The 19,120-nt window shown below is 35.3% G+C and overlaps 1 protein-coding gene across 5 annotated transcripts in view; it reads right to left on the bottom strand.

Moving 5' to 3' along the window:
* The window catches only part of RNF13 (ring finger protein 13), a 214,982-nt gene that overhangs the window by 58,370 nt on the left and 137,492 nt on the right, over positions 1-19,120 (bottom strand). For 4 of the 5 annotated variants that reach the window (XM_055382967.2, XM_019023616.4, XM_004037836.5 and 1 more), the window contains 2 exons: positions 8,424-8,511; positions 1,807-1,897 (listed from right to left, as the gene is read on the bottom strand). In XM_055382967.2, the coding sequence (XP_055238942.1) occupies positions 1,807-1,897; positions 8,424-8,511 (179 nt within the window). Of the gene's footprint in view, positions 1-1,806; positions 1,898-8,413; positions 8,512-19,120 lie in introns of all 5 variants that reach the window. The other variant, XM_031009698.3, reaches the window with a different exon arrangement.

The following is a 19,120-nucleotide window of genomic DNA, read 5'->3' as shown; positions in this document are numbered from 1 at the left end:
GATAGATAGAGAGATAGATAGATAGATAGACAGACAGACAGACAGACAGACAGACAGACAGAGTAGATCTTTATGTACAGGTCTACAATTCCTTATGACCAATTCTAAAACCTAAAAAGCTTTAAAAAATAACGTTTGCAATTCATTTGACAGTCAACTTGAAGTTAACTGACATGAAAAAATAGCCATATATTTACTGCAGATACATTAATTTGTTTGATTATGGGGTGTTGCCTCAAATTCTATTTGGAATGTTATTTAACTTTTTAAAATTCAAACATTTTTCAATGCCACAATATATCTGTAGCCAAGAGGTGTGATAAGAGAGTTTGTAAACTTGTATTCGCCTGGAAAGGGTCAAAACATTAAGTAAATAAAGCAAGTTACAAATTATTAGGCACCGTATGGTTCCATTTTATGAGCATGTGATCACTAATTAAGGTGAATAATCAAATATGGGGAAAAACAAAGGGCTTTTTAAAAAACAGTAGTTGGTAAACAATAGTGTCATATAGAGACTTTCACTTTAAATATTTTATATTTCAATTTTTCCATATTTTGCTAGTATCTATATATTACTTCTTAATTTTAAAAAGTATGGTTTTATAATTAAAAACAAAAAATACTCTTTAAAATACATATTAAAATATATACAAGTATTCTAAACAAGGGAGCAATATCGAGGTAAAAGCAAGTACTAATTCTCCTCTCTTTTAACCAAGCAAACACGGCTGACAAAACACTACTTTGCATAACTGTTTTTTGATACAACTTCCAAAATTACATTCCTTAACTTAAAAAAAATGTTCTGAGCATATAATATGTGAACAGTATTTTAAATATCAACACTGTAGTGGGGAACTAACAATAACAGTAAACAGAAAACCTTGCCCTCTTCTTTTTATGCATTTTCAAACAGAAATATTCGTGGATTTCTTTTCCCCCTAAATAATTAGAATTGGATTTCATTGTGCCAGTTACCTCTTCTGGCAAATGTAGATAATAAGTGATAATAATAACAACCACTAGAGGGTTGTTGTGAGGATTAAATGGATAACAAAATGTAGAAGTCTTGCTTTCATGAGTGCCCAGCTTTGTTAAATGCTCAATAAATATTAGCTGCTTTTATTATTATTTTTGTTGTTGCTCCTCTTAGACCAAAGTCTGTTCTGGTCAACTACATTTTGGGGATCTGTGTCATGGAAGAAGTTCTGAAGTGTTCATTGTACCATTTTCTCTCTGTTTTCTATGTTAGCTGAGACAGCTGTGCCTTAAGTTAATTTCAGTCTGTATGTTATCTTTGTAATGAGATTATTTTGTGGGGGTAGGGGAGAAGAGTTTCATATAAAAGTTCTCATTCAAATCAAGCTTCTAAAACTTGAAAACTGACTTTTTGCCTTTGTAAATGTTAGTCACTTAACACAATGTTTTGGATTCTGTGTTTATAATATATAAAATATCTTTTTAGTAATACACAAACATTTCTTAATAGAAAATGTCATATAAACATAAATTGCATTGTTTTAAAATACCAGTAGTTTGATTAAACTTCATAATGAAAAGTTATCTTTTTAGCAACAAGGGTGACTTACTCTCACTAGCATGAATATATTTTCAACATAATCATACAAAGAAAAAGTAGTAAAATACTTTAAAATACTACGTCTTAAAAGCATAATGATTTAAAAAGGGATAATTTAGCACTACAGAGTTCATTCTGAAACATAATCTTGATTACAATATTATATAATTCTACCTTAATATAAAGAATTTTAAGCAACATGATTTTTTATATCCATTACTTACCCTTTTTCATATGTGAATTCATCTTTCAGAGAGTTAGCTGATGATTCACCAATAAAGACAGATGGAATGTCAATTTTCTTTAGTACCTCAACTGTATAAAAGAATAATGAAATTATTCTTAAAAGCCCATACTTAGTGTATAATCAACTTAACTTTCTTCATAATAGCAGCAAATGCAACTGGAAACAATTACAATCAACTTTAATTGTCTATTGCTTGATTTTCCAGATTGCAGATTTTATTCATCATCAAAATGGTTGAGAAACATAACATTTACAGTAACAAAGCTAACATTTTGCATATACACATTACCTGAATTCTCTCAATAGTCTATAAGATTGAGATGTAATTTTTATTTTTAATATTTCCATTTGACTTCTTCCTCTCTAGACATAACTTATTAGAGAAGAAAGATGAAGAAGAAATTTTAGGTTTTCTTCCCACACATAACTTAATTCCTAAATGAAAAAGAGAAAAAGCTTCTTTTACATACCCATTTCCAGGAGACGTATAAGCCAGAGAATATAAGAAAAGACAACTTCACAACAATCTAAAAAGTAATACCACACATCTCTGGCTTTCCAGACTGAAAGGCTGACAGGGGTTGAGAAAGGGAATAGGGTAGGAAAGCTGGTTTCTATTTCCTTGTAAGCCTGGTGCTCATGGCAAAGTTTTGTGTTTGATTGGTATCTTAAGATATTTGACTCTTCTATCCATATTCAAAACCAAAATCAAATGCCACCCAAAAAGAATTTCGTAAAAATTACCCATTACTCAGGAATAGAAAGAAAAACAATCCTCTTAATGTTGCTAATAGAAAAAGCAGCCTCATTATTAGCTGTGAGTTAGTTTAACACATTTGGCTTTAGAGAAGGCCCATTTGTTTCCTTTTTATAGTTTTCAAAATAACTTTGTTCTGCATTTTAAAAACAATGCATATTCATTATGCATTTAAAAGGGGGGGAGGCAAGTAAAGAAAAAGAAAACAAAACAAAACCATAATCCTTCCCATCCAAGGACAAATGTTTTATTTAAAGTAATAAGCAGTTCTGTAAGTTGTGACAAATACATACAATTATAACCACAACTACAGTTAGGATATAGAATGTTCCATCACCCACCAAAATTCCCTCATACAGTCAACCCCTCCCCCCTAAACTCATAAATTACTGATCTATTTTGCTGTTATTGTTTTCATCCTTATAAAGACAAGGTTTAAAATCTTGACATCCTTGATAGAGTAAGTTTTTTTCACTTCTAGATTGTTTTATGCAAATATAAACGTTCAACTCTCAAACATTCTCTCTCTCTCTCACACACACACACGCACACACACGTGCACATACACACCAGAAAAAAACATGTAAGCCCCAAAGAGGGCAGAAACAAAAAATATTAGTCAAGAAATATTTAATCACTATTTTTATATCAACGTGATCAATAAAATTTTATTTTTTATATCAATGGGATCATATAATTTTTAAAGTGTAAGCTTTTTTCCTACATAATGATACAGCTCAGATATCCTGTTATGTCAATAAATACAGATCTACCTCATCATTTATTTTTATTTTTATTTTTTTTTAGAGACAGGGTCTTGCTATGTTGCTCAGGATGCAGTGCAGTGGCTATTCACAGATGCCACCATTGTGTACTACAGCCTGTAACTCCTGGGCTCAAGTGCCCCTCCTGTCTCAGCCTCCCAAGTAGCTGGGGCTACAGGCATTATTGCATTTTTTTTAATAGATGCAGAGGTATTGTTATAGGACTATATATTATTTTTTCATATTTGGGAGATATTTTCTATCTTGCTAAGATGTTTTCTCTACCACATATGAGTTTAAAGCTTATTTTATTTGATATTTAAAACTTGGAATTATATACCCTGTGTATGATGCTTTCTTCTTTCATGAAGATACTATGACAAACTCAAAGAATAACTTTTGGTTTGTAACTACAGGCTAATAATATTGGAAGTAACCTAGCTTCTTTGAATTATGACATCTAAAGAGATGTAGAGAGCTCCTTACTTTAATAAAATGATTAAGAAAAAGGGAGAAAATATTGTAAGCAAATATGAGTAGCCATCTTGAAAATGGCAACATTATCTACTGAAAACAAAACTAAATATGTTTTACTTCACAAAATACTTTTAAAACACTCTATTTTGATCTGTAAAACAACTCTGTGAAGTATATATTGACAAACAAAGATAGATTACAATTTGAATGATCCAGCCCCAAACTCTCCAGATTCGTATAACCAATTGTCCATTCAATATCTCCATTTGATTGCCTAATACATGTTTCAAACAAAGTTTCTCAACTGAACTCTGAATGTCTCTTTTCTCTCAGTCGATCAACTCTATTTCTCATCTCTGTAAACAGCATAGCCATTCACTTAGTTTCTCAGACTAAACATCTTGGAATCATCCTTGACTCCTCCCTTTCCCTTACTCCCTATACCAAATCCTGTCAGCTTCAAAATATAGCCATATTCCTACCACTTCTCATGACTTTAACTACTAATACTCCAAACCACCATTACTCTTGCCTGGCTGCTGCAGCAGCTTTCTAAATTTCTCTCTGTTGGCACTTTTGCTCACCTTTCACCTTCAGTGTTCTCTCCAAAGAACAGCAAAGTGCTCCTTTTATGAAATATGTCATATTACCTTACACAGCTGTTTAAAACTTATTTTTTTATTTATTCATTCATTCATTCAATCATTTGGAGACGGAGTCTTGCTCTGTCGCCCAGGCTGGAGTGCAGTGGCACGATCTTGGCTCACTGCACCCTCCGCCTCCCAGGTTCAAGTGATTCTTGTGGTTCAGCCTCTTGAGTAGCTGGGACTACAGGCATGCACGCCACCACACCTGGCTAATTTTTTATATATTTAGTAGAGATGGGGTTTCACAATGTTGCCAAGGTTGGTCTTGAACTCCTAAGCTCAGGCAATCCTCCCGCCTTGGCCTCCCAAAGTGCTAGGATTACGGGCCTGAGCCACTGCGCCCAGCCTAAAACTTATTTAGAATAAATTCCAAAGTCCATAACATGGCTGACAAGGCCCATCATATTTGACCCCTGGCTCCTTCTCTAACCTTATCCCCCCACTCCCTCCCTTGTTCACTACTCCAGCCATTGTGGCTTTATGCCACACTTTGGAAACACCAAGCATGCTTTATCTTTGAGTTGTTGTACTTGTTGTTCCGTCTCCTTGGAATACCCTCCTTCAGAAATCTGCATGACTCAGCCTCTAACTTTAGATCTGTGCTCAAATTTCAATGCCTCACAGAAGCTTTCTCTGACCACCCTATCTAAAATAGCTGCCTTCCTTTCATCTCTGTCATTCTATATCCCCTTATGCTGATATTTTTCTTCATAGCATTTATCACTACTTGACATTATAGCACATCTATTTGATTATGTGTTCATTTCTTCTCTCCTACTCTAGAATGCAATAAAATGATAATAATCACAATAATAATAGCTGAACAATCATTAAATGATTGCTAAGAACCAGGAAGTCTTCTAGACGCTTAACAGGCCTTAATTCATTCAATCTTCATAGCAACTAAATAACTTAGGTACTATTATTATCCTAATTTCACAGATCAGAAAAACTGAAGCATATAGATATTAGGTAATATACCCAAGGTCATACAGCTACTAGGTGGTAAAGCTGGGATTCAAACCCTGACAAGCAGTACCCGGAAAGTACTCTCTTAAGTACTGCACTCTACTACCTCAATGAAAGATATGAAGGCAGAGCCTCTGACTGCATCATTACTTGCTATAGTCACAGTGCCTAAAACAGTGCAGAGTAGGCTGTCAAAATGCATTTGTTGAAGAAAGAAATCAAAGAAAAAAAAGAGAAAAAAATGACCCAGAGATATTAACAACTTGACCTGGTTATACAGTTAGATATTTGCACAGTCTGGACTCAAACTGGAGGCTTCTGACTCCTTATCTAGGCTCCTCTCACTCTGCCATTGCATGGGTTTTCTCATACACCTTCTCTCATAAGGTTTTCACAAATTTGTCAGGTCAAAAAATTATTAAAATTATTCACACTATTATAGATGAAAATAATGTGCTTATAAAGATTAAGTAACTTTCCTGAGGGCGCAGGTACCTGGTTCACATAACAACCAGCCTGGCTTAGAATAAACACATATTTCCTGGTTCTGAAGTTGGTGTCCTTCCTACCACTTTCTGCTGTCTCCTAAAGATAAAGAATGTTATTGGCTCACTGAATTAATCCATTCTGTTCCTGGCTGAAATAAAAATTGGTATATTCCTTACGTGAAGTGTCAACAGGAAGGGGCTTTTACAATTTCCTTTTGTTTCCAGGCGTTCGTATCTCTACTTGGTATAAGATACCAGTATTCCTAGGAAAGGCCTTGAAAAGAGGGACAGATACAAGCCTCTTCTGATAAATCTATGCTTTTCTTACCTCTACCAAGTAATAGCAAAGATGAAAATGGTAAAGATCTTTACAACATTTGTCTCTGTATATATAAAACGTTTAAACACATGCGCAAAGATGGAGCAAAATATCATAGAAAATAATCTAAGCAACAAAGTCAAGAACCAAAATTCTGAGCAGTCTTTGAATAACAACTCAGTTGAAACATTTCCATGGCAACAGCAGGCTTATATGGTTGTGTGCTACTTTTAATATTGAACATATTTTCTTTAGGAGCTGACATGATTATCACAAAAAGGTTTTACAGTATTACAAAGAAAAAATAAGTGATAAAGGGAACTGACAATTTCAGCCTGCAAAATTTTTACTGAAAACGTGTCAAAAGAGTAAATAGTTTACAAATAATAATCAATTTGTTCAATCCAAAACATATTCAGCCCTTGAGAAGGTCCTGAAGGTTTGCTAAATCCTGGGCTTGGGCCTTTAGCAAAACACACAAAGAGTAAGTAACTTGCTCAAAGTTATACAACTGATACAAGTAGGAATTCATTTCGAATTCAGGCCTATCCATTTCCAGACTATGCATGCTTTCCATTTTGCCAATAAATGTATACAGATCACAAAAGTTACTGACCATGGGATGTATCAACTGGGATAATTTTTTTTAAGAGGGAAATAGTTAAAGGAGAAGTAAAATGTGTCAAATTGGCAGTACTAACATTACCAGTTTATTTGATAAGTAAACTCACCTAAGTAAGTCCTGTAATTCCCATGTAGTAGCTGTCAAACTACTCCTGAAATGCTAAAACTTCTTATGGGTACTTAATGGATTCTACAGTCATGAAGATTTAATTAGCTAGGAGGTTAAAATAATAATTTAAAATATAAAGAAATTAACTAAGAAATGTATTAATAAATTTTACTTTTTACATATTATAATTTTGCCTCACTCTATTAGGGTTAAGAATGACAAAAATGCCCAGGCATGGTGGCCCACGAATGTAATCCCAGCACTTTGGGAGGCTGAGGCAGGCGGATCACCTGAGGTCGGGAGTTCAAGACCAGCCTGACCAACATAGAGAAACTCCATCTCTACTTAAAATACAAAATTAGCCAGGCATGGTGGCAGGTGCCTGTCATCCCAGCTACTCAGGAGGCTGAGGCAGGAGAATCGCTTGAACCCAGGAGGCAGAGGTTGCGGTGAGCCAAGATCGCACCACTGCACTCCAGCCCGGGTAACAAGAGTGAAACTCCATCTCAAAAAAAAAAAAAAAAAAAGAAGAAGGGCAAAAACAAAAACAACAGAAAACACTGTCATAGGCTAAAAGAAGACTTTTTGGTTAAGGAATATAAAATATTTACTTTTCAGGATGCAGTTATTTAAACTCCTAAATACATTCCAGTGTGTTCTATCAGTCTATAGCTTTATGTCTATACTTTGCTCTACCCTGAAAATATGAATCAATAGGACTTAATAACAAAATATATTATGGTTATGCACTCAAAAGAATAAAATAAATTCTAATCATGAGTGTTGACAGTAAATCATCTTAGTATCAATTAGAAAGGTTTTGATAAAACCCCATAGTTCCCTGAGTAATAGAAACCACATTAAGTGAGGCATACAGCTTAAAAGTCAGTGTCTTATTACAGCCAGTCATGCCACTAAAATTGGCTGGTTTTTCCCTACAAGCTAATAATTAGTAGAGAGTAAAGAAAGACATTCCCATCTGAAATGAAAAACTATGAACATACCAATGTATGACAAAGGGCTAATAACCAACTGGTGGTATAAGGAAGCACAAGTATGTGGCTTTGGAATTCCAGCAGATTATAGCAGCTACTTAGTATATGTGCATACCCTAAAATAATGCTGTGAATCTCTAAATAAATTACAAAACACCCTCTATGGCATTCTTAACTCAGCATGTTTATCCCTATTAAAGCTGTTTCCCCCATTTTGGTTATCAATAAATAAAACACGTATGTTTAAAAAAAAACTGTTCAGAAAAGAAAGTCATTTTCATCTCTACTATGAATAAAATCATCCAGAGAGTTAAGAATGAGGGATTATCTGATAGAGAAAAAATTTTGCTTTTTAAAAAGAAAATGAGAGAAGGAAAATCCTGTTAATTTTTAGTTACAAATGATCTGTCAAACAGGAGAGAAGAAAAGTGATACCTGTACTTACTGTCGTTGGATCCCATGCTAATGAGGTCATCAGAATCAACATTGTGAACTATGGCTGCCTTGTATCCTGCTCTCTGTGCATTTAAAACCTGCAAAGCAAAAAAAAAAATCATGTTATAAGGAAGACAGTGGTTTGTCACAGTGTCCCTCAACTCTATAAATCAGCAAGTCTATACTATATACCTAGGACTAGATTATGAACATACATAGAAATAAATCTCAGGTATGCTCTTGAGACATATAGATGTTTTACAATTGATTATAAAAGCTTATTGAAGTAAATAAAAGATGAGGATACAAGCTAAAACATTAAAAGGACCCAAAGCATAAATCTATTTTGCTCTAAAGAGGTAGAAACTTGCTGTAATCAGGCTTAGGAGTTACCAGACCTTGAGCATTCAATTCCTACCTCTGCCATGAATTAGTGGGATGAACTTGAGCAAATTACTTCTTTTGTAACCCTCAGTTTCCTAACCTTTGAAATGAGAATGACAATATTCTTGTCATATGTAAAATAATATTTTAAAAATGCTTAATACCATGCCTAACACACAGAAATGAGTCAGATAAAACCAATTCACACCACTAGCTTGATCATCCAAAATATTCTGTAAAATTCCTTTACAAAGCTTTTTAAAAACTTAAAAATACCTGCAGGCTGAAGTTGCTTACTCTGGTTCTATCTAGCTATTTGATCTTTCCTAAAGCTAGCCTCCAAAATAGTAACCTTTGTACCATAAGAATATAGTTGGATGTGTGGCAGAATTTTCTTACATGAAAGATCTGGAAAGTGTCAAAACATGTTATTACGTCTCACTTTAAAAATAATATTCTGTTATAAGTAAAAATAAACCCAGACCTAAACTACTTATTGTATGACCTTTAGACTACTAGCAAAAATGAAGGATCAGATAGAACATTATTTGCATATTGGTTGAATAAAATAAAAATTAAGAGGGCAAACATATATATACATAGTTTTGAATACTTGAAATACTTTTGAATATATATAGTTCTGGATACTAATGATAGTAAGCAACTCTTGAAATACATTACCTTATGAGCATTCCATAATGGTATGTCTCAGAGTGTTTGAGTGCTAAGTGTTTTTAAGAAACAGGCATATTAATTTTTTAGAAGAATTTCCAAGTCTAATATTAGTTCCATTATAGTTATCAGCATTATAATGATTCAACACACTGCTATAATTCAATAAAAATAAAACCTGAGTCATGTTCCAAAGGGCCAGGGAAAGCCCAAAGAGTCAAGTTCCCAAATGTAAAAACGATGTGCAATTATTCAGACTGGATCTGAAAGCTAGGTAAGAGAAATGAGGTCTACATATTCAACCCCAGTCAGGTCAGTTGACTTGGCACAGAGAAAAATTCTCTTCTACATTATTCTTGACTTCTCTAATACTATCCCACCAATTCAAGTTAGATTTCTGAAAGAGACAACAGTGTGGATAAATCAGAATAATATTATCCTATTACTGAAAAAAACTAAATCTGTAGGAGATATGACTGCCCCAAGAAATTAATACTTTGTTCATCTTATAGCCTCCATAGCACCTATGAAATAGCCTGACACAGGATAGGCCAGTATTAAATATTACTTGAATCAATTAAACGTACTTTTTAAATGTGCTTAAATTAATAGCTCATATTATAACTTTATAAACATAGGAGATAAAATCAGGCAGAAAGTGATTCTTTTAAAAACTAATTAAAATAATATAAATTGTTTGTTGGCACAGGACTTACTGCTCTACTGTAAGAATTGCAAGAAATCATCAGTCAACAAAACTGTGACAAGTATGTTTTAGAGTTGTGCAAAGAAAGGTCAATAATCAAAAAAGTAAGTTTAGCATTTTTGCATATGAGTACATGTTTTATTTTTAGGTGGATTTTGTTATCCAACTATGAATGTTGAGAAAATACCAGTCCCCCACACCCTCTTCCCCTTAGATATCACTACTTTCCAAAGGAAGGAAAAAAATAATCTCTTAAGAATGTAGTCTATAAACCTTGACTATTTGTTACATATATTAACTTATTATTTCTGCATTATATTACCATGGCAGTACAGACTTCACTTGGCTTTTATTTAAACAAAAGTATACTCAGTTGGGTTACTATTAGTTTATCTGATGCTTTCATGACCATTTTAACTTTTCCCTAAAAGCTAACCAAGGAACTGAGGAGAAATGTTTCTTTCCACACCCAAAAAGTAACTGTTGCCAAAGACACAATTTAAGAAATATAAAATTAGACCAATATCAAAAGCTGTTTCCTGCTAATACAAAACTTAAGTTTTAAATTTCTTTTTAAAGCCAACCAAAGCACATAGTCATTGAAATTACATAATTTAACTTTTTCCCTGAATAAAAATATGTGTGAAGGCAAACATGCAACATGTTAGAACACAGAGAAAAGTGGTCTCAGAAACCACAACGAGTAAAAACTGTGGCTGAATTCAGCAAGTAGTTTGCTGAGCTTACATAATGAGTAAGATAACTGTATCCATACTAGGCACAATGTGGAACTTGAGGATCAATCAGAAAGTCATTATCTTTAAGGAAATTTCAGTACTCATGGGTAGCCAAACAGGTCAGTTGCTTTCTTGACCCTGTGTAGAACTGGCTTTGTCTTCTGAATGCCTATCAGTACTTCAAATTCCATCATCTCCATGAAGCTTGCCCTGTCCTGTACCCCTATGCCACATGTACCTATATTAATTGCTCCTTGCTTAGAGTATTTATATTAATCTATTTATATTTTTCTTCAAGATCTTATATAGTGTCTTATACTTACACATATACATGTCATATCCCAGGGGTCCCCAACCTTTTTGGTACCAGGCACTACTTTTGTGGAAGACAACTTTTCCACCAGGGGAATAGTTTCAGAATGAAACTGTTCCACCTCAGATCATCAGGCATTAGTTAGATTCTCGTAAGAAGCGTGCAACCTAGGTCCCTTGCATGCACAGTTCACAATAGGGTTCACGCTCCTACGAGAATCTAATGCACCACTGATCTGACAGGAGGCAGAGCTCAGGCAGTAATGCTTGCCGGCCCACCGCTCACCTCCTGCCATGCGGCCCGTTTCCTAACAGGTACAGGACCACGGCTGGGGGCTTGGGGACCCCTGTACTATCCCAATTCCCCATCAGGTCTCCAGGGGGTCCTTAAATCTGCGGTTGTCTACATATAAACTTTTCTGGAGAGAAGAGACAAAGTAATAATCTTTCAAGAGGCTTTCTCACTCTCAAATTATTAAGAATCATCTATATACATGAATGGATTTATAACAGTCCACCATGTTTAACTAAATCTAGCCATTAGGCTTTTAAAACTGTACCAAGCAACTTAGGAGAAATATGTCTTTCACACATCCAAAATGCACTTGTTTCTATAAATGCAGTACAAAATTATATCAATATCAAAAGCTGTTCTCTGCTAACATAATAATAAAACTCCTAAAATAGAAACCTTAGGAAACCACTAAAATGGGAAGAAATTCTGTAGGCATAAGTGTGATCTCCGAAAAATAGAAGCATGTTTTCAAAAATGTAGCAAGTATGAAGGCTTTCCCAAGGTTTTTGTTGTTGTTTTTATTGATTTTTAAAATAAAGAAATGAAATTAAATCAAAGAACACATTAACATATGGACTAACAGGCTTATGAATACAAACAAGGAAAATACATCCATGTTTATGAACTATAAAACTCATGTGTCAGTCAAATTAAATTACATTTTCAACTAAGCAGCAGCTGGTATTTTTAAGAACACATGAGGCAGAAATAAATGTTAAATCATTTAGTAAGCATTTGCAAAGTTTCCCATTCATAAAATGCAACCTCAAACACATGGTGTCAGATGGAAGCAAAGAACTTAAAGATTCATGAAACAAAGCATGCACAGTGAACAAATCTAAATCCAAAACAGCCACCAAAACTGAAAACCACATTATAAAGCCTTCTAAATTGTATTGGCAATCTGCCTTTTTAAGGAGACTGATCAGAGCTATTACCTCAAATTGTGGTAAATGCACTGAGTATTTTACATCCAATAAACAAATTACATGCAACTAAATTATATAGACCAGGTGGCACCTAACCAAGAAGTTTAAAGAAATAATGGAACTGTTGGCTTGTTATTATAAATAGCCAGTCTGTCAGAAGATAGCAGACTGCTAATAGAAGAGTCTTCAATAAGACAGGTTCTAAAAGGAACCCTGGGAACAACACAATAATTCATCTTATTTCTAGCCTGAACAAATTTATAATACTGACACTAATAAAACATGCCTTATAATAGAGATGATTATGCTTTTGAGATGATCATGAATAGAGACCTTTTAAAAAGAAACCTCTGTGTGCTAGTGCTTTATACATATTATCTCTAATATTCAATACAACTCCACAATGTAGATATTCTTTTCTATAGTTTAGAAATGAGGAAAGATGGGTAAGTGTAACTACCCTAAGGTCACACTTAGGCAGAGCTGAGATTTAAACACTGCTTTGTCAGGTTAGATAGAGAAGCATGGGGTTGCCCAATGGATCAGGATGAGGCTCAGGATCATTAACCTTATGTAACATTTTACAAATGTCTAGAAAGAGGAATTGAACTGAGAAAGCATCAAGATGCAGATAACATTAATCTTAAAATCTTGTGGGCAAAATAAAACCTATAAACAAAACAACAACAGCCAAGAAGAAATGTGTTACAATATTGTGGGAAGAGCTGATAGAAACTTAGAGGGAAAAAGGCTGTGGGATGAAATACCTATGACAGATTTTATAAGACTTGAATTACACCTCAATAAAAACAGGAAATTCTGGTTAACAGTGGGAAAAGGTGGGGGATATTTTTTCATATGGGAAGAAGAGAGCTACAACAGGGCAAATGGTATGTTAAAAGACACATTTAAAACAAAACAAAACAAAAAACATAGTGACTTGACTTAAAGAAGAGTGTTACTGAAAGGCAGAATGGCAGATTAGTTAAAAGTACAGACTCTGGGAACTAGACTACCTGGGCTCAAATTCTACTTCTATTAGACATGCAAGTGATTTAATGTCTATATTACTAGTATTACAATATACACATTTATTATTGTTTAATCTGAGGATTAAATAATTTAATATATGAAAAACACTTAAAACAGTGCTTAAACATTACCTGGCACATACTAAGAGTTATGTTTATTGCCATTGCTACTAGTGTTTATTGTTGGACAGTCAGAAGTGAGAAGAGAGAGAAAAAAAAGGACAGACTGTGCAGTACCCTGAAGGCTCTTTAGAAAAGTAGACTTGTGGTCTCCTCAGTCAAGAGTTCACAGTAGGCACTTGAATAAGAGGTTGACATGGCTAAAACACTGCTTTGGAACAATCTGGTAATGATTACATTGACTTGGAAAGGAGAGACTGAAGATTTAGAAGCTTTTATGACAAGGCAGGATGACAGCAATGACGTGAAAGAATACTATCTCTTATATTTCATAACCAATTTTTGAACTTAGGGAACTTGGAGAATGCCTTTGGCCAAAACAGGAAAGCTGAGAAACTTTGTTTTGAAGGGAAAGTAGCAGAGACTGGCTTTAAGCATACTAAATTTGAGAGGTAGCAAGTTTTCCTAGGTAGGTAGAACACAACAGGTTAGGACTTAAGACAAAAATGTTCAGGCTGGGCGCGATAGCTCATGCCTGTAATCCCAGGACTTTGGGAGGCTGAGGCAGGCAGATCACGAGGTCAGGAGTTCGAGGCCAGTCTGGCCAAGAAATTCGGGACTAGTCTGGCCAACATGGTGAAATCCCATCTCTACTAAAAATACAAAAATCAGCTAGGCACAGTGGTGCACGCCTGTAGTCCTAGCTACTCAGGAGGTTGAGGCAGGAGAACTGCTTGAACCCGGAAGTCAGAGGTTGCAGTGAGCCGAGATCGCACCACTGCACTCCAGCCTGGGCGACAGAGCGAGACTCCATCTCAAAAAAAAAAAATTGTCAGATTTTCAGCAAGTTAATCTATTTATTCATTCAATAAATATGTGGGGCCAGGTGCAGTGGCTCACGCCTTTAATCCCAGCACTTTGGGAGGCTGAGTTGGGCAGATCACGAGGTCAAGAGAGAAAGACCATCCTGGCCAACATGGTGAAACCCCGTCTCTACTAAAAATACAAAAATTAGCTGGGCACAGTGGCACACGCCTGTAGTCCTAGTTACTTGGGAGGTTGAGGCAGGAGAATCGCTTGAACCCAGGAGGTGGAGGTTGCAGTGAGCCAAGATCATGCCACTGCACTCCAGCCTGGGCAACAGAGCGAGACTCCGACACACACACACACACACACACACATACACACTCAAATTCAGATTTTCAGCAAGTTAATCTATTCATTCAATAAATATTTGGGGCCAGGCGCAGTGGCTCACGCCTGTAATCCCAGCACTTTGGGAGGCTGAGTCGGGGGGATCACGAGGTCAAGAGATAAAGACCATCCTGGCCAACATGGTGAAACCCCGTCTCTACTAAAAGTACAAAAAATTGGCTGGGCGTGGTGGCACACACCTGTAGTCCCAGCTACTCGGGAGGCTGAGGCAGGAGAATCACTTGAACCCAGGAGGCGGAGGTTGCAGTGAGCTGAGATCACGCCACTGGACTTCGGCCTGGGTGACAGAGCAAGACTCCATCTCAAAAAAAGACAAATCTGGCTACCTCGTTGTTTAAAACAAACTTCTAATAAAATGCAATCTATTCACATTGTTACATTTCCTATAATCTTCAATCCTCTTTAACTTCTATATATGAACGAAGTTAAGTGTACTTCATTGTTTCTCTGGGAAGAGATGTTGCAAATAAGCAGACATGTGTATATGTCCAGGCAACACACCTGCAAGAATGGAAAAAATGTAAGAGAGGTGACTTTCCCTGGTGAACAATAACCTTGAAAAGAATCCAGTTATTATATTAGACAGGAGTCTGGATATTCATGTAAAATGATACATACTTAGAACTAGAACATTACTTACTTGAAATACAAATCTGCATTTCAAGTTCTAAAACTTTTACCTGAATTATAGTGCTGTTTTGCATGAAGAGTAATTTGTAATGTTTGAAGAACAGAGAAAAGGCAAGCCCAAAAGCAGGACTACTTCAGACAGACAGAGGATATTCCAGCAACAGCATACATTCATTTCCTGCAAATGCCCAGTGTTTCTGAGAACATCTGTCTTCAGATAATGGGCAAAAGATATCTGATGATAAATAGTAGCTTTTACAAATATACTCTCTTCTAATTTTAATAACATAAATTTTAGTTCACTATTTCAACATTTTTATAAGTACAAATAGATCATTTATTTTAATTGGGAAGTTAAAAGAGGATATACTGAAATATGTCAAACAGAGTAATGCATGCAGAATAAAAATATATGTGAGGTAGAGGAAAATTTCAGTGACAAGTCATAATTTTATTACTAAAACAAGTAAACTAATAAGAACAGAAGTAGAAAAAAGTAATAAATACTGGGAAAATTCATCTACCATGGTTTAGGAATAAATATAAAAATACACCTCTCTCAAGGTGTATTTTAAGTGCTTACTCACTAGGAAGAGAATGACTAAATTTTCTTGAATTCCGATTTACTCATGATGTCTTCAGTAGCTTTGAAGCATCTTTCTTTTCTTTTTGCTCCCAATCAACTTTCATGTTCAAGTATGAACTTGGCTTCATATTTTAAATTGATATTTTAAAATATCTTCTGTTAATAGTGTTACTTACAAAACTCTTACAATTAACATTCTATTTGCTGGTAAAAGACTGAATGCTTTCTTCTTAGCAACAGCAACAAAATGAAGATATTCACTCTTACTGCTTCTATTCAACATTGTACTGAAGCTCTTAGCCAATGCAATAAGGTGGTGGGAGTAGGGCAAAGGGAGAGGAGAGAAGAGAGAGTGTGTAAAAGTGCATATGGATGAAGAAATGAAAAACTAAAACAGTCTTTATCCGCAGTTCACATAATCATCTACTTAAATGAATCTGCAAAAAGACTTCTAGAAGACAGGGCATGGTGGCTCATGCCTGTAATCCCAGCACTTTGGGAGGCTGAGACAGTAGGATTGTTTGATTCCAGGAATTGAAGACCAGCCTGGCAATGTAAAGAGACCCCATCTCTACAAAAAATTTAAAAATAAGCTGGGTGTGATGGCACAGGTCTGTAGTCCCAGCTACCCAGGAGGCTGAGGTAGGAGGATCACCTGAGCCCTGGAGATCAAGATCTGTTGTTGGATGGAATATTCTATGGATATCTGTTTGGTCTAGATGATTTATACTGTTGCTCAAGTCTTGTGTTTCCTTACTGATTTTCTGACTAGCTGTTCTATTCATTATTGAAATTGGGGCATTGCAGTCTCCAACTATCATTGTTGAACTGTGTGACAGGGCAGCACTGAGTTCCATGTAAAGTCCTCTAGTCACCGTGCTCTCGCTACCCCTAGTGCACAGACTCTGCATTGCGTGGTTGCTGCCGGGAAGCGGGCGGGGAATGAAGAAGGGTAGTGTCAGCGATTCAAGTCTGTCTCTCCTGTCCTCGTCAACGTCCCTGGATAACTTTAAAAGTACTGAAATCACACAAAGTATATTCTCCAATCATAGTGGAATGAAATTAAAGATTAACATCAGAAGGAAATTTGGGAAATTCACAAATATTTCAAAATTAAATAATACACTCCTAATCAATGGGTCAAAAAATCACAAAGGAAATTTTACAATACTTTGAGATGAATGAAAGCAAAAACAAAACATAGCAAACCTTATTTGGATACTACTAACACTATACATTTGAAAAAATCACATCCTTTCATGATAAAAGTACTCAACGAACAGAAATAGAAGTGAACTCAACCTGATAAAGAGCATCTATGAGAAATCACAGCTAACATCATACTTCAGGTTAAAAGACCTGATCTCTAGGATCAGAAAGACAAGAATTCCACTCTTGGCCCTTCTATTTAGTATTGTACAGGCAGTTCTAGCCAGGAAAATTAGGCAAGAAATTGAAATAAAATGCTTCCAGATTGGAAAAGAAGAAGTAAAACTATATGTATGTGCAAATGATATCTCGATCAATCAATCAATCAATCATATGAAAGAATCCACAAATAAACTACTAAAACTAATAAACCAGTTTAGCAATGTGACAGGATACAAGATCAATATAAATCTTGTATATTTATGTATACAGAAACATAAATCCACTGTTTCTCTATACACTAGCAATGAACAATCCAAAATAAAATTAAGAGAAAAAAATCCATGTTCATAGATTGGAAGAATCAATATTGTTAAAATGCCCACACTACCCAAAGCAATCTACAGATTCAATGCAATCTCTATCAAAACCAATGACATTCTTCACAGAAATAGAGAAAAACAATTGTAAAATTTACATGAAACCACAAAAGACCAAGAAGAGACAAAGGTATCCTCAGCAAAAAGAACAAAACTGAAGGAATCACATTACCTGACTTCAAATTATACTACACAGCTATAGTAACCAAAACAGAATGATGCTGGCATAAAAAGATACACAGAACAATGGAACAGAATAGAAAACACAGAAACAAATCCACACACCTACAGTGAACTCATTTTTGACAATAATGTCAAGAACATACACTGGGGAAAAGACATTCTCTTCAATGAATGGCGCTGAGAAAACTGGAGGTACATATGCAGAAGAATGAAGCTAGACCCCTATTTCTTGCCATATAAAAATATCAAACCAAAATGGATGAAATACTTAAATTTAACACCTCAAATTATGAAATTACTACAAGAAAACATTGGGGAAAATCTCCAGGACATTTGTCTGGGCAAAAATTTCTTGAGTAATACCCCATAAGCACAGGCAACCAAAGCAAAAGGGACAAAGGGACTCACATCAAGATAAAAGCCTTCCACGCAGCAAAGGAAACAATCAACAAAGTAAAGAGACAACCTACAGACTAGGAGAAAATATCTGCAAACTACCCATCTGAAAAGGAATCAATAACCAGAATATATAAGGAGTTCAAACAATGCTATAGGAAAAAAGTCTGATAATCCAATTAATAAATGGGCAAAAGATTTGAATAGACATTTCTCAAAAGAAGACATACAAATGGGAAATAGGCAAATAAAAATGTGCTCAACATCACTGATCATCAGAGAAATGCAAGTCAAAACTACAATGAGATATCATCTCACCCCAGTTGAAATGCTTTTATCCAAAAAAATAGGCAACAAGAAATGCTGGAGAGTATGTGGAGAAAAGGGAACCCTGTACACTGTTGGTAGGAATGTAAATTAGCACAATCACTATGGAGAACGGCTTGGAGATTCCTCAAAAAAACTAAAAATAGAGCTGCCATATGATCCAGCAACCTCAGTGCTGGGTATATTCCCCAAAGAAAGAAAATCACCATATGAAAGAGATACCCAAACTCCCATGTTTGTTGCAGCACTGTTCACAATAGCCAAGACTTGGAAACAACCTAAGTGTCCATCCACAGGTGAATGAATAAAGAAAATGTGGTACTTACACACAATGGAGTACTATACAGCCATAAGAAAAAATGAGATCCTGTCATTTGCAACATGAATGAAAATGAAAGCCACTATGTTAAGTGAAATGAGCCAGGCACAGAAAGAC

Source organism: Gorilla gorilla, chromosome 2 (assembly GCF_029281585.2).
Source record: "Gorilla gorilla gorilla isolate KB3781 chromosome 2, NHGRI_mGorGor1-v2.1_pri, whole genome shotgun sequence".
Classification (NCBI taxonomy): Eukaryota; Metazoa; Chordata; class Mammalia; order Primates; family Hominidae; genus Gorilla; species Gorilla gorilla.
This window is presented reverse-complemented; position numbering and strand designations above follow the sequence as displayed.